This window comes from Cebus imitator, unplaced genomic scaffold (assembly GCF_001604975.1).
Source record: "Cebus imitator isolate Cc_AM_T3 unplaced genomic scaffold, Cebus_imitator-1.0 Scaffold41, whole genome shotgun sequence".
NCBI classification, from domain to species: Eukaryota; Metazoa; Chordata; class Mammalia; order Primates; family Cebidae; genus Cebus; species Cebus imitator.
Window position 1 is genome coordinate 7,045,108 of NW_016107356.1, and position 11,715 is coordinate 7,056,822.

At 50.6% G+C, this 11,715-nt stretch overlaps 1 protein-coding gene across 1 annotated transcript in view; it reads left to right on the forward strand.

Annotated features, from left to right (window-relative positions):
* The first annotated feature begins 1,731 nt into the window (after positions 1–1,731).
* RIPPLY3 (ripply transcriptional repressor 3) overlaps positions 1,732–11,715 on the forward strand; it is a 15,236-nt gene continuing 5,252 nt past the window's right edge. The window contains exons 1-3 of the mRNA XM_017526224.2: positions 1,732–2,051; positions 3,333–3,399; positions 9,271–9,338. Of these exons, the coding sequence (XP_017381713.1) occupies positions 1,948–2,051; positions 3,333–3,399; positions 9,271–9,338 (239 nt within the window). The 5' untranslated portion in view covers positions 1,732–1,947. The remainder of the gene's footprint in view (positions 2,052–3,332; positions 3,400–9,270; positions 9,339–11,715) is intronic.

An 11,715-nucleotide genomic window follows, 5' to 3' on the forward strand; every position in this document is an offset into this window, starting at 1 on the left:
AAAAAAAAAAAAAAAAAAAGAAAAAAAAAAAAAGAAAACGTGGTCTCCACACGCAAGGGAGCGTTATTCAGCCTGAAAAAGAAAAGCAATCCTGACCTGCACTACAATATGGATGAACCTTCTGGCCATTATGCTGAGTGAAATAAATCAGCCAAGAAAGGCAAATACTCATGGATTCCACTTATATGAGGTACCTGTAATAGCCAAACACGTGAGGACAGAAAAAATGGTGGCTGCCAGGGCTTCGCAAAGGGGAAAGTGGGGAGTTACTGTTGAAGAGCTTCATCTGTGCAAGATGAAGGGTTCCCTGGGTAGATGGTGGTGATGGAAGCCCCGCGGCATTGACCTACGGAATGCAGCTCATCCCTGCACTTCGAATGCTAAAGATGCTACATTCTATGTTATGTATATTTTACCGCAATTGTAAAAAATAAAAATAAAAAAGTTTTGGCTAGGCATGGTAGCTCACACCTGTAATCTCAGCACTTTAGGAGGTGGAGGCGGGCCCTGTGTGCTTTTAAAACCGCGTTCTGCATTGGTAGATCAAATCTGGTATCTTATCGTTGCAACGTGGCCCGTTACTGTTCTTTGCCTCCTTCTAGCCATCTCCCATTAATTCCCCCTCTTAAGTGTTTGTCTTTAATTAGATTTCATTATTGTTATTCAGATCTTTAAAAAAAATGTGAAAACACTTTAATTCCTGAAGTTCTTCGATTTTTTAACATCCATCACGGTAATTTAAATTATATAAAGTAACTACCCCTGCGAGTCCAGGCCCGCGGCCCTCCAGCGCCTTCGGTGTTCTGTCGCAGTGCACTACACATGAAACCACTTTCCTCCCACCCTGGCCGAGCGCTGGTGACGGTGGCAGCGGCGCTCCAGCGACTTCCGCGGCTCAGGCTCGCCCGGGGAAGTGTCCCCAGGGTCGGGCAAGGTCGCTCCTGCCGCTCGGGAGGCGGTTTCTAACCCTGGCTGGGGCTAACAGAAGGAGAAGCCCGCCGCTCCTGGCTTGATTAAAAACCAGCATTCTTTCTAAGGCCACCATCGTTGGGAAGGGTGCGCTCATAGTACTCCTCTTGCTCAGTCCCCTCCCTGGCCTTCCGTCGCCTGGAAGCGTCGCCGAGTCCCACTCCACCCGCTTCGTCTAGGGTTCGAGCCCTGGCGTCGGGGCGCCTGACCAGAACCGAAGGCAGGGCTGGTCCACGCAGGTCGGAGGATTAGACAGATGTCCACCAAACCCCGCCGCCGCTCTAAGGCGGTGGAAGCAATATTTTCCAGAAACCCAGGGAACTCGATGCTCGCGCAGGACCAAAGCTCCAGGCCAAGGGGGACCACAGAGGGACGGAGAAGCCAGGACTCCTCAACATCCCACATCCGTCAGGGGAGGCCCAGTGGGTGATCACGGGTCTCCCAAGTCCCGGAGAGAGAGCGCCGGACGAAAACGCCCCGCGCCCCTCGCCCCTCGGGCCTCGCTGTCCTCTCCCGGCATCCAGGGTCACTTCCCGCGCTCTCGAGCCCGAGCTGGCGGCTCCAGCCCCCGGTGCCTCCCTCCTCTGGTCGCCCCTTCCCTGGTGCCCCCTCCCTGGCTTTTCTTTGTCCAGTCCCCACCCCTGCCCGAGCCTACCGGACTCCCCTCCTTGACACTCGGGCCCCCTCCTCGAGATTTTCTCGTCTCCTGCCCATCCCCAGCTCCCTGGTCCCCTCCTGGAACTTCACTGGTCTCCTCCGCTCCTCCGCCCCGGGCTTTCCCTCCACACCCAGCAGCCCCTCCGCAGCGCTCCCGGAGCTCCTTGGGTCCTGCCCCCTCCCCGCAGTTTCCCGCGCCGCCCCGCCCCGCCCCCGTTTTTAAACCTGGCGGGCGGGTAGGCTGGCACGCTCGCCAGAGCCGATCTAGGCGCTCACCAAGGCCGGCGCCGCAGCAGGGGGCGGGGGCTCCGCTGGCACCAAATGGAGCCCAAGGCGGCGGCCGGAGACCGGGAGGCGCGGGGGCGCGTCTGTCACTGCCCCGGGGACGGTCCCCGGAGGCCTCCGCCACAGCGCGTTCCGGAGAGGTGAGGGTGGCCCCGCGCCCAGGTGGACGCACGGAGAGGCGCGCGCGGTGGCGGTGCGGGGAGCGCAGCCAGCGGGAGGTTGGGGCGCCGCTCAGCCCCCGAGTCCCGGCGGAGCTCCGGAGCTCGACGGCGACGCCGAGCAAGCTCCGGAGCCGCAGCCCGGTTCCCGGGAGGGGCGCTCAGTTCTCCCGGTGCCAGCGCATAGCTCAGAAGTGCAGGGGCCCAGGAGGTACCTGGCCAGTAAAGGACCGACGCTTCCGAGTAGAGGAGATTTCAATTCGCCGGCCGGCCGAGGACACCGAAGTCTCGGGTTCCGGAGCCGGCCTTGCAAAGGGAGTCTCTCACCTTGCCACTTTCTCGGGAGCCGTTTTTGTTGTCCCTGTATTGGGGGGCTCAGTGTTCGCTGTCCCTGGGCACCTGCCCTTTTAAAGACAGTAAGGTTGAAGGAAATCAAATTAGCCGGGGAGGTAGGAAAGGGAGCAGGTGGGCCGGGTGGGCCAGGTAGCCAGTCAGGAGAAAGATTCCCTCTTTTCTTTTCTGTCTCTCTCTCTCTCCTTTTTTTTTTTTTTTTTTTTTTTGAGACGGAGTCTTGCTGCGTCACCAGGCTGGAGTACAGTGGCCCGATCTCGGCCTCCTGAGTTCAAGCGATTCTCCTGCCTCAGCTTCCCGAGTAGCTGGGATTACAGGAGCCTGCCACCACGCCCGGCTAATTTTTGTATTTTTAGTAGAGACGAGGTTTCGCCACGTTGGTCAGGGCTGGTTCAGAACTCCTGACCTCAACTGATCCACCTGCCTCGGCCTCCCAAAGTGCTGGGATTACAGGCGTGAGCCACTGCGCCCAGCCGTCTTTTTTGTTTTTTCATCCTAGAACTCTATAAAATCATCTCTGCAGTAGAATCAAGATCCTTCAGTGGCTGAGGTGGCGTGATTGAAATTAACGACAAATAGCCGGCCACAGTTGGGGAACCCCGAATTGAAGAATGCAGCCACGATTTGCAGGGAGAGAAATCTCTTAACTAATGGGTTCTCAGATAATTGTGTGAGATTCAGGACCTCCCTTCTCAAAGCTTAACTGGAAGCAGAGAACTGGGGACATAGCAGGCGAGAAAAAAAACACAAATGACAGTAATTTATCCACACCCCTGATAACTCGAGGGGAAGTTCCTGGGGGGTCCGGTATCTTTTTCAGGTAGGCACTGGAAAAAAGAATAACTCTCATGACCTAGTTTGAAGGCAGCAGAGGGCCCAGGGTTCACTCTCTCCTGGCGCTTGCCGTTCCAGCCCCGAGCTGTGGCGACCTTGGATCCAGGCACCTGAAGATGATGAACTGACCAGAACGGAAAGCCGGGTAAGGTTCAGCGCGGGCGCTGTAGGCAATCCCTCCAGCCAGAAAGTGGCACCGTCTTTTAAAATAAAGAGACTGTGAAAGGCCTCCTGGCAGGGCTCTACCTTGGGCATCTAACCCAGGAGCCCCGCGGGGTCTGGGAGCTGGAATCTTAATTAGTAGGCTGTTAATTACACCTGAGTCTCATTATAGATTGGGCTTCTGGTGGCTTCTCCTTTCTGAAAAAAAAACAAACCCACTACAAAAGCATAGTCGTAGGCGGTGTGGTGGCTCAGGCCTGTAATCTTAGCACTTTGGGAGGCCAAGGCGGGTAGAGCATCTGAGGTCAGGAGTTCGTGACCAGCCTGGCCAACATAGCAAAACCCCGTCTCTACTAAAAATACAAAAAATTAGCCGGGCATGATGGTGCGTGCCTGTACTCCCAGCTACTTGGGAAGCTGAGACAGGAGAATCGCATGAACCCAAGAGATGGAGGATGCGGTGAGCGGAGATCGCGCCATTGCACTCCAGCCCGGGTAACAAGAGTGAAACTCTGTCTCACACACACACACACACACACACACACACACACACAAACACACACAAAACAACAACAACAAAGTCATATTCGTTTCGTGGGAGTTATAAGGGTGGTTCTGCGTGTTGGGGTTACAGGTCGGGAGGGGAGGAGAGAAGGCTGCCACTGTCCCTTGCCTTAGAGAAAAGCTGAGAGCTGAGAGCACCATTAGCGTTTGCACGGTGCCACAGAGCAAATAGGGCCAGACCCATCTGCGGTGCCCAGAGGTGCAGTTAAAAGCCCCCACCCAGCGTCTGGCCCTTTCTGAAGCACTTTCAGCCCGTCAAGCACTCCTGGGGTAACTCATGTTGTCTGAGCAAATACACTCAAGGCGAGAGCTTTGTGGGCGAGATTAATTGCCAGGAACATTCTTTTGTTACTCTGCATTGCTAACTCAATTGCTTTATACTTACTGATGTCATGACTTGCTTTTATAGAATTTACCTTTCCTTTGTTATATTTTAAAACATAAATTGATGACTTTTATTTATTTTCTTGATGGCTCTTGAAACACTGAAGAATTAGGCTGGGAAAGACGATGTATTTAATTTACATAACACGTGTTATATGGCTGAAAGTGCAGTTATTTGTAATATGGTAAGAAAACTCGTGTGGGAAAACAGGCCTTCACCACATTTTGATATTTAGACAACTTCATTAAATTAATCTGAATATTAGGAATTTTAATTTACTTCAAAGAAGGAAGCAGCTAAAAATATAAATCAGTTAACAAAAGATACGATTTTCAGTCCCCAATTTTTTATACATATAATATCTAAATAATGTAAAATAATCCCTTATTTCCCTTCCATGTGGTTCGAGGAAAAAGAAAAAATAAAATAATCTCTTCTTTCTTATTTACACTTAGTTCTTAAACATAAATTTTAAAGGTGCTTGTATGAGAATATAGATGTTTACAATTACCCAGTTTTCTTTTCAGTGAAATGGATGTGGAACCTATCAGTTGTTTGCAAGAATAAAAATGCGATAGCACGCTTCCTAAGACAGGTGGTTTTGGGTTTTGTTTTCTGTTATAAGTCCATTTATAAGAAAAAATTTACTTGCAGAAAAAATGTTAAACTTTAATAACTTTCTTACTGATTGGGAGGCTGGCACGCTGAAGTAATTCTGTCCATGGATGTGGGTGTGGAGAGAGTGGGTGTTCCCTGGTGGCTGTAGAGCCTGCCACGCCCCACCCCCAGCCCGGGACCTGCTCTTTGCGGGGTCCAGCTTGTCGCGCATAGCGGCCAGCGCTAGTCTGTGCTCTGGTACCCTGCATCGCGCTTGATCCCCTGCAGCCCAGCGACAGCGCAGCCCAGCACGGGGAAGGAACGCTTCTTGTTCAACAGCTCCCTCCCATGACAAGCAGGAGAATTCCCCAGCTCCCAAACCCTATTCTGTATTTCTCAAAAATGCCATTGACTGGAGTGGGGGTGAGGAGGGCTAAGGCCTGGTGACCTGTACCAGGGCTCCCGGCAAGGAGAGCAAAACTAGACTAAAATCTCAAGTAGGCTGGGCGCGTGGCTCACGCCTGTAATCCCAGAATTTTGGGAGGCCAAGGCGGGGGAAGGAAGATCATCTGAGGTCAGGAGTTCAATGTCAGCCTGACCAACAGGGTGAAATCCCGTCTCTACTAAAAATACAAAAGTTAGCCGGGCGGTGGTGGCACGCGCCAGTAATCCCTGCTACTTGGGAGGCTGAGACGGAAGGATCGCTTGAACCCAGGAGGCAGAGGTTGCAGTGAGCTGAGATTGGGACATTGCATTCCAACCTGGCAACAGAATAAGACCCTGTCCCAAAAAAACAAACAAAAAACCCTCAAAGGGAAGGCAAGGCCCTGTGCTCTGAGCAGCAGGGTCACCCTTGCCCACTTGATGCCCCTACCACCCTAGGGGGTGATCTCCCTCCCCTACCTGACCTTTCTTGGTCTCTGTTGTGTTTCCATCCTTGTCACTTTTGGGCATTGCCAGGGAGGCAGTTTCCTGGAAAACATTGAACTCCTGACCTCAGATGTAATCCCAGCTACTTGGGAGACTGAGGCAGGAGAATCACTTGAACCCAGGAGGTGGAGGTTGCAGTGAACCGAGATCGTGCTATTGTAGTACAGCCTGGGAGAGCAAAACTCTGTCTCAAAAAGAAAAGAGAGAGAGAGATCGAGACCATCCTGGCCAACATGGTGAAACCCCATCTCTACCAAAAATACAAAAAATAATTAGCTGGGCATGATGGCGCCTGCCTGTAGTTCCAGCTACCTGGGAGGCTGAGGCAGGAGAATCACTTGAACCTAGGAGGCGGAGGTTGCAATGAGCTGAGATCGCACCACTGCACTCCAGCCTGGTGACAGAGTGAGACTCTGTCTCAAAAATAAATAAATAAATAAATAAATAAACATGAGCTGAAATGGTCTGGGGCAGTACACCAGAAACCCTGAACCCTCAGATTCCAGAATTCAGTTGAAACCAGACAAGGAACGGGGCAAAACTTGCTATGGCGTGACAAGGAAGGACTTTAACACCATCAATCTCCACGTCATTCCATCCTTCAGGGACACTGGGGCCAAGGGATGTGCACATGACATTCATGAGCAAATTAGCCTGTAAGGAGCCTCTGCAGATGCTACATTTTATCAGCCATATTTTTATAATTCACTGTGTTGAGCTAAGGAAGTGATGAAGCTTTTGGAACAAAATCTTTTCCATGAAGTTGTTCACTCTTTGAGGGCTACAGGAAGCTGCTTCTTTCTTAAGCTCTGTTCGTAATTATAAAACACTTCTAATTGCCCAGGCTCACTTTATGGCCACAAGCAGTCCTGCCCTGCTAATGGCTGTTTGAGGTCCTGTGATGGGACAGGGCCTAATTTAGCAGTGGCAGATGTCAGAGAAAGAATAGCTTCTGCAAATCATCCAGTTCTAACTGGACCCTGGGAAACATTCAGCACACCTTTATCTGCTTTCAACACTTTACCCACAAACATATACAGCTTTAAAAGTTTTACACCAGACTGGGTGCAGTGGCTCACACCTGTAATTACTGGCACCTTGGGAGGTGAAGGCAGGCGGATCACCTGAGGTCAGGAGTTAGAGACCAGCCTGATCAACATGGTGAAACCCTGTCTCTACTAAAAATACAAAAATTACCCGAGCATGGTGGCACATGCTTGTAATCTCAGCTATTTGGGAGGCTGAGGCAGGAGAACCGATTGAACCTGGGAGGCAGAGGTTGCAGTGAGCTGAGATTGCACTATTGCACTCCAGCCTGGGCAACAAGAGTGAATCACTACACCCGGCTAATTTTGTGTTTTTTAGTAGAGACGGGTTTTCTCCATGTTGGTCAGGCTGGTCTTGAACTCCCGACCTCAGGTGATCTGCCCACCTTGGCCTCCCAAAGTCCTGGGATTACAGCTGTGAGGCACTGCACCTGGCCTGATCTCGATCTCTACCTCGTGATTCGCCCACCTCGGCCTCCCAAAGTGCTGAGATCACCGGTGTGAGCCACCACGCCCAGCCCATTTCAGCTCATTTTCAAGTCATCCCAGGATGGTTTATCCCAGAATGCCCCATGCCCCCACTTACCACAGTAACTAAGCTTACAGAGCCCTGAGAGCACATGATGACTTATGACGTTTCAGCCCCTTGGATAACCTGGCTATATTTCAAGCCCAGTCCTTTCAGATCCAGCACTCTCAGGAGTTTGGGCAGAACAGGACCCACCTTGGATAGGTAGAGTGTGATTGTCCCTCACTTTCCTGGCCACCCTGCTCAGCAGCGGGCATGGAAAAGCCTGGCTCTCTGCTGTGTTGCTGTCTTTCGTGGTGTCCTTGGTTGCCTGGTGCTCAGACCAGCTGCCCTTCCTGGCTCTTGCTGCTCCAGCGGTCACAGAGCTTCTGGATGCGACTGAAGCGTACTTGGAGTCTGCCTTTCCTTTCTTTCTCTTCCCATTGCTGGTTCTTGAGTTCACTTCGTTTTTTTGTTTTGTTTGTTTGTTTGTTTGTTTGTTTGTTTGTTTTGAGACCAAGTCTTGCTCTGTTGCCCAGGTTGGAGTGCAGTGGTGCAAGCTCTGCCTCCCAGGTTTATGCGACTCTCCTGCCTCAGCCTCCCAAGTAGCTGGGATTAAAGGTGCGCACCACCACACCTGGCTAATTTTGTATTTTTAGTAGAGATGGGGTTTCACCATATCGGCCAGGCTAATCTGTAACTCTTGACCTCAAGTGATCTGTCCACCTGGGCCTTCCCCAGTGCTGGGATTACAGGCATGAGCCATCACGCCCAGCCTGAGTTCACATCCTTCCCACATCCAGAAGCTCTTTATTGTCTTGCCAAGACTGGTTCCTCCAAGCCCTTTCTACACCAGCCTTGTCTGTGCATGGCTCCCTATGGCCACTGTTCTCCTTGGAATACAGATCTGATTGTTGGACTCCCTGACTCAAAAATCCATCTCCAGTTCCTGTATCCAGAGTCAAACCTAAACTCAAAGTGGGTATTCAAGGCAGCTGATGCCATTTGAGCCCTTTACCCATGGCAGTGTTTCCCATATCAGGCTCCTCACTGCTCCCCACCCGTGCCCTGTTTTCCTGCCACTCTGATTTTTTTTTGTTTTTTTGTTTTTTGAGATGGAGCGTGTTGCCCAGACTGGAGTGTAGTGGCGGGATCTTGGCTCACTGCAACCTCTGCTTCCCAGGTTCAAGTGATTCTTGTGCCTCAGCCTCCTGAGTAGCTGGGATTACAGGCATGCGCCATCATGTCCACGCCCAGCTGATTTTCGTATTTTTAGTAGAGCGGGGGTTTCACCATGTTTGTCAGGCTGGTCTCAAACTCCCAACCTCAGGTGATCCACCCGCCTTGGTGCTGGTATTACAGGCATGCGCCACCGCGCCTGGTCCTGTCGCTCTGAATTGGATGCTCTCCTCTACCAAAATAGTCTTAGAATTGCAAACCCACATGCTGCAGATGTCTCTGTGAGGCCCTCCATGAACCCGCTCCTGACCTTCTGTCACACTTAGAATCATGGGCGTCTCACCGTGCAGTGCTTGGTAGCATGGTTGTTTGCATACATGTGCGTCTCTGTCCATGAGCCTGTAAAATGCTGGACGGAGGCACTGCGTCTGACCCCTTCCATCTGAATTCTTCACAGCGCCTGGGACATTTTGGGCCGCAGTGACAGGAACAGGCTTGTGAAATACTGCTAAGGTGTCTAAACTCTCTAAAGTTGCTATTGATGTGAACAATTGCAGATGACCTAGGTTCTATGGTTTAAAACCTCAGGATGTCACCTTCCGATGCTCCTGCACTGTCTGTGTTTGTATGTGTCTGTCGTTACAGCTTGCAGCTAGGGCTGACCAACACGCTTTTGGATCAAAGGGAGCCTTTGGGTTTCAGCATCCTGTAAGGTAATATATGACTTCACAATAAGTAATCAGTAATTTCCTTTTAATACAAGCATTAATACACTTCAGTGTCTTCAAGCAAATAGATTTCCAACGAAGTGGAAAATAATTCAATGCATCCTTTGGTATTGTTCAGTTTCCTTATACTGAGGGTGTTTTGCTGGATTTCCGGAATCCATTCATGTATTCATTCATCAGTGTTTTCTGCAAAGTACAATTGGCCTCTCTCTTTTCTTGATATCTTTTATTTCTACCTCTCATTACATATTATGCCTTGTGTTATATGTATATAATTGCACATGAATTGTATATGCATATATACAAACTTAGATATCGAGGTGCATTTCTATTGTTCTTCCAGGATATAAGCTAGCATATTGTCTAGTGCAAAGTCGACCTTCAAAATCTATGTGTTGGGGGCGGGCATGGTCACTTATGCCTGTAATCCCAAAACTTTGGGAGGCTGAGGTGGGTGGGTCACCTGAGGTCAGGAGTTCGAGACAGCCTGGCCAACGTGGTGAAACCCCGTCTCTACTAAAAATACAAAAAAATTAGGTGGGCGTGGTGGCAGGCCCCTTGTCATTCCAGCTACTTGGGAGGCTGAGGCAGGAGAATTGCTTGAACCTGGAAGGTAGAGGTTGCAGTGAGCCGAGATCATGCCATTATACTCCAGCCTGGGTGACAAGAGTGGTATTCAGTCTCAAACAAACAAACAAACAAAAAAATGGTGGGTGTGGTGGTTCACGCTTGTAATCTCAGCAGTTTGGAAGGCTGAGGTGGATGGATCACAAAGTCAGGAGATCAAGACCATCCTAGCCAGCATGGTGAAACCCCGTCTCTACTAAAATACAAAAAATTAGCTGGGCATGGTGGTGCGCTAAACTTAGTCCCAGCTACTCGGGAGGCTGAGGCAGGAGAATCTCTGCAACCCAGGAGGCAGAGGTTGCAGTGAGCTGAGATCATGTCACTGCACTCCAACCTGACGACAGAGCAAGACCCTGTCAAGACTCTGTCTCAGAAACAAAAACAAACAAACAAAAAAACGACCAGGCACGATAGCTTACACCTGTAATCCTAGCATTCTGAGAGGCTGAGGTGGGTGGATCACAAGGTCAGGAGTTTGAGACCAGCCTGACCAACATGGTGAGACCCTGTCTCTATTAAAAATGCAAAAATTAGCCCGGCATCGTGGCGAGTGCCTGTAATCCCAGCTGTTCGGGAGGCTGAGGCAGGAGAATCGCTTGAACCCAGGAGGTGGAGATTGCAGTGAGCCTAGATTGCTCCATTGTACTCCAGACTGGGCCATGGGGGAGACTCCGCCTCAACAACAACAACAAGAAAATCTATGTGTTGAGTAAATGGTTGTTTCCAGCACAGTGGGTGCCGAGCACCTTTGAGGGAGCCTTTTCCTCCAGCCTCTCAGGTGTGTGTCATGGTCCTGGTGGTGACCAGGATTCTCACTGCTGTATCCACCTACACGCCGTCCGTTTTAGGCAAGTAGCTCTGTCCAGGACTTTTGCCTGCCTCTCTGTCTCTGTCTCTCTCATTCTATCTGTTGCTCTCGATCTCCTTTACCAAAATTAGGCAAGCCTGGGCCGCCTCCACTCCTCAGGTGTCTTTTCCCTGGTTACTCTAGAAGGCTGAAAGCTTAACACAACCCACAGGCACTCATGTGTAGGCATGAAGTTCAGGCCCCTCAGACTGGTTAGGAGGAAGCTTACCTTATATTCCTTATACCAATAGTTTTATTTTCTCTTCAAAGATGTCGTCTCGCTCTGTCACCCAGGCTGGAGTGCAGTGGCACAATCTCACCTCACTGCAGCCTCTGCCTCCTGGGCTTAAATGATCCTCCCACTTCACCCTCCGAAGTGGCTGGAACCACAGGTATGTGCCACCATGCTCTGCTAATTTTGTAATCTTTTTGTAGAGACAAGGTCTCACTATATTGCCCAGACTGGTCTTAAACTCCTGGGCTAAAACTATCCTCTTGCCTCGGCCTCCCAAAGTGGGAGGGAATACAAGCATGAGCCACCGCTACCGGCCACACCAGTGGTTTTCAATCCTCATAGAATTACTAGTGGAGCTTTTAAACATTCAGATGCCAGCCGGTTGCGGTGGCTCACGCCTATAATCCCAGCACTTTGGGAGGCTGAAGTGGGCGGATCATAAAGTCAGGAGTTCAAGACCAGCCTGGCCAACAGATGAAACCCCATCTCTACTAAAAATACAAAAATTAGCTGAGTGTGATGGTGCATGCCTGTAATCCCAGCTACTCGGGAGGCTGAGGTAGGAGAATTGCTTGAACCTGGAGGGATGCAGTGAACCGAGATTGTGCCACTGCACTCCAGCCTGAGTGACAGAGTAAGACTCTGGCTCATAA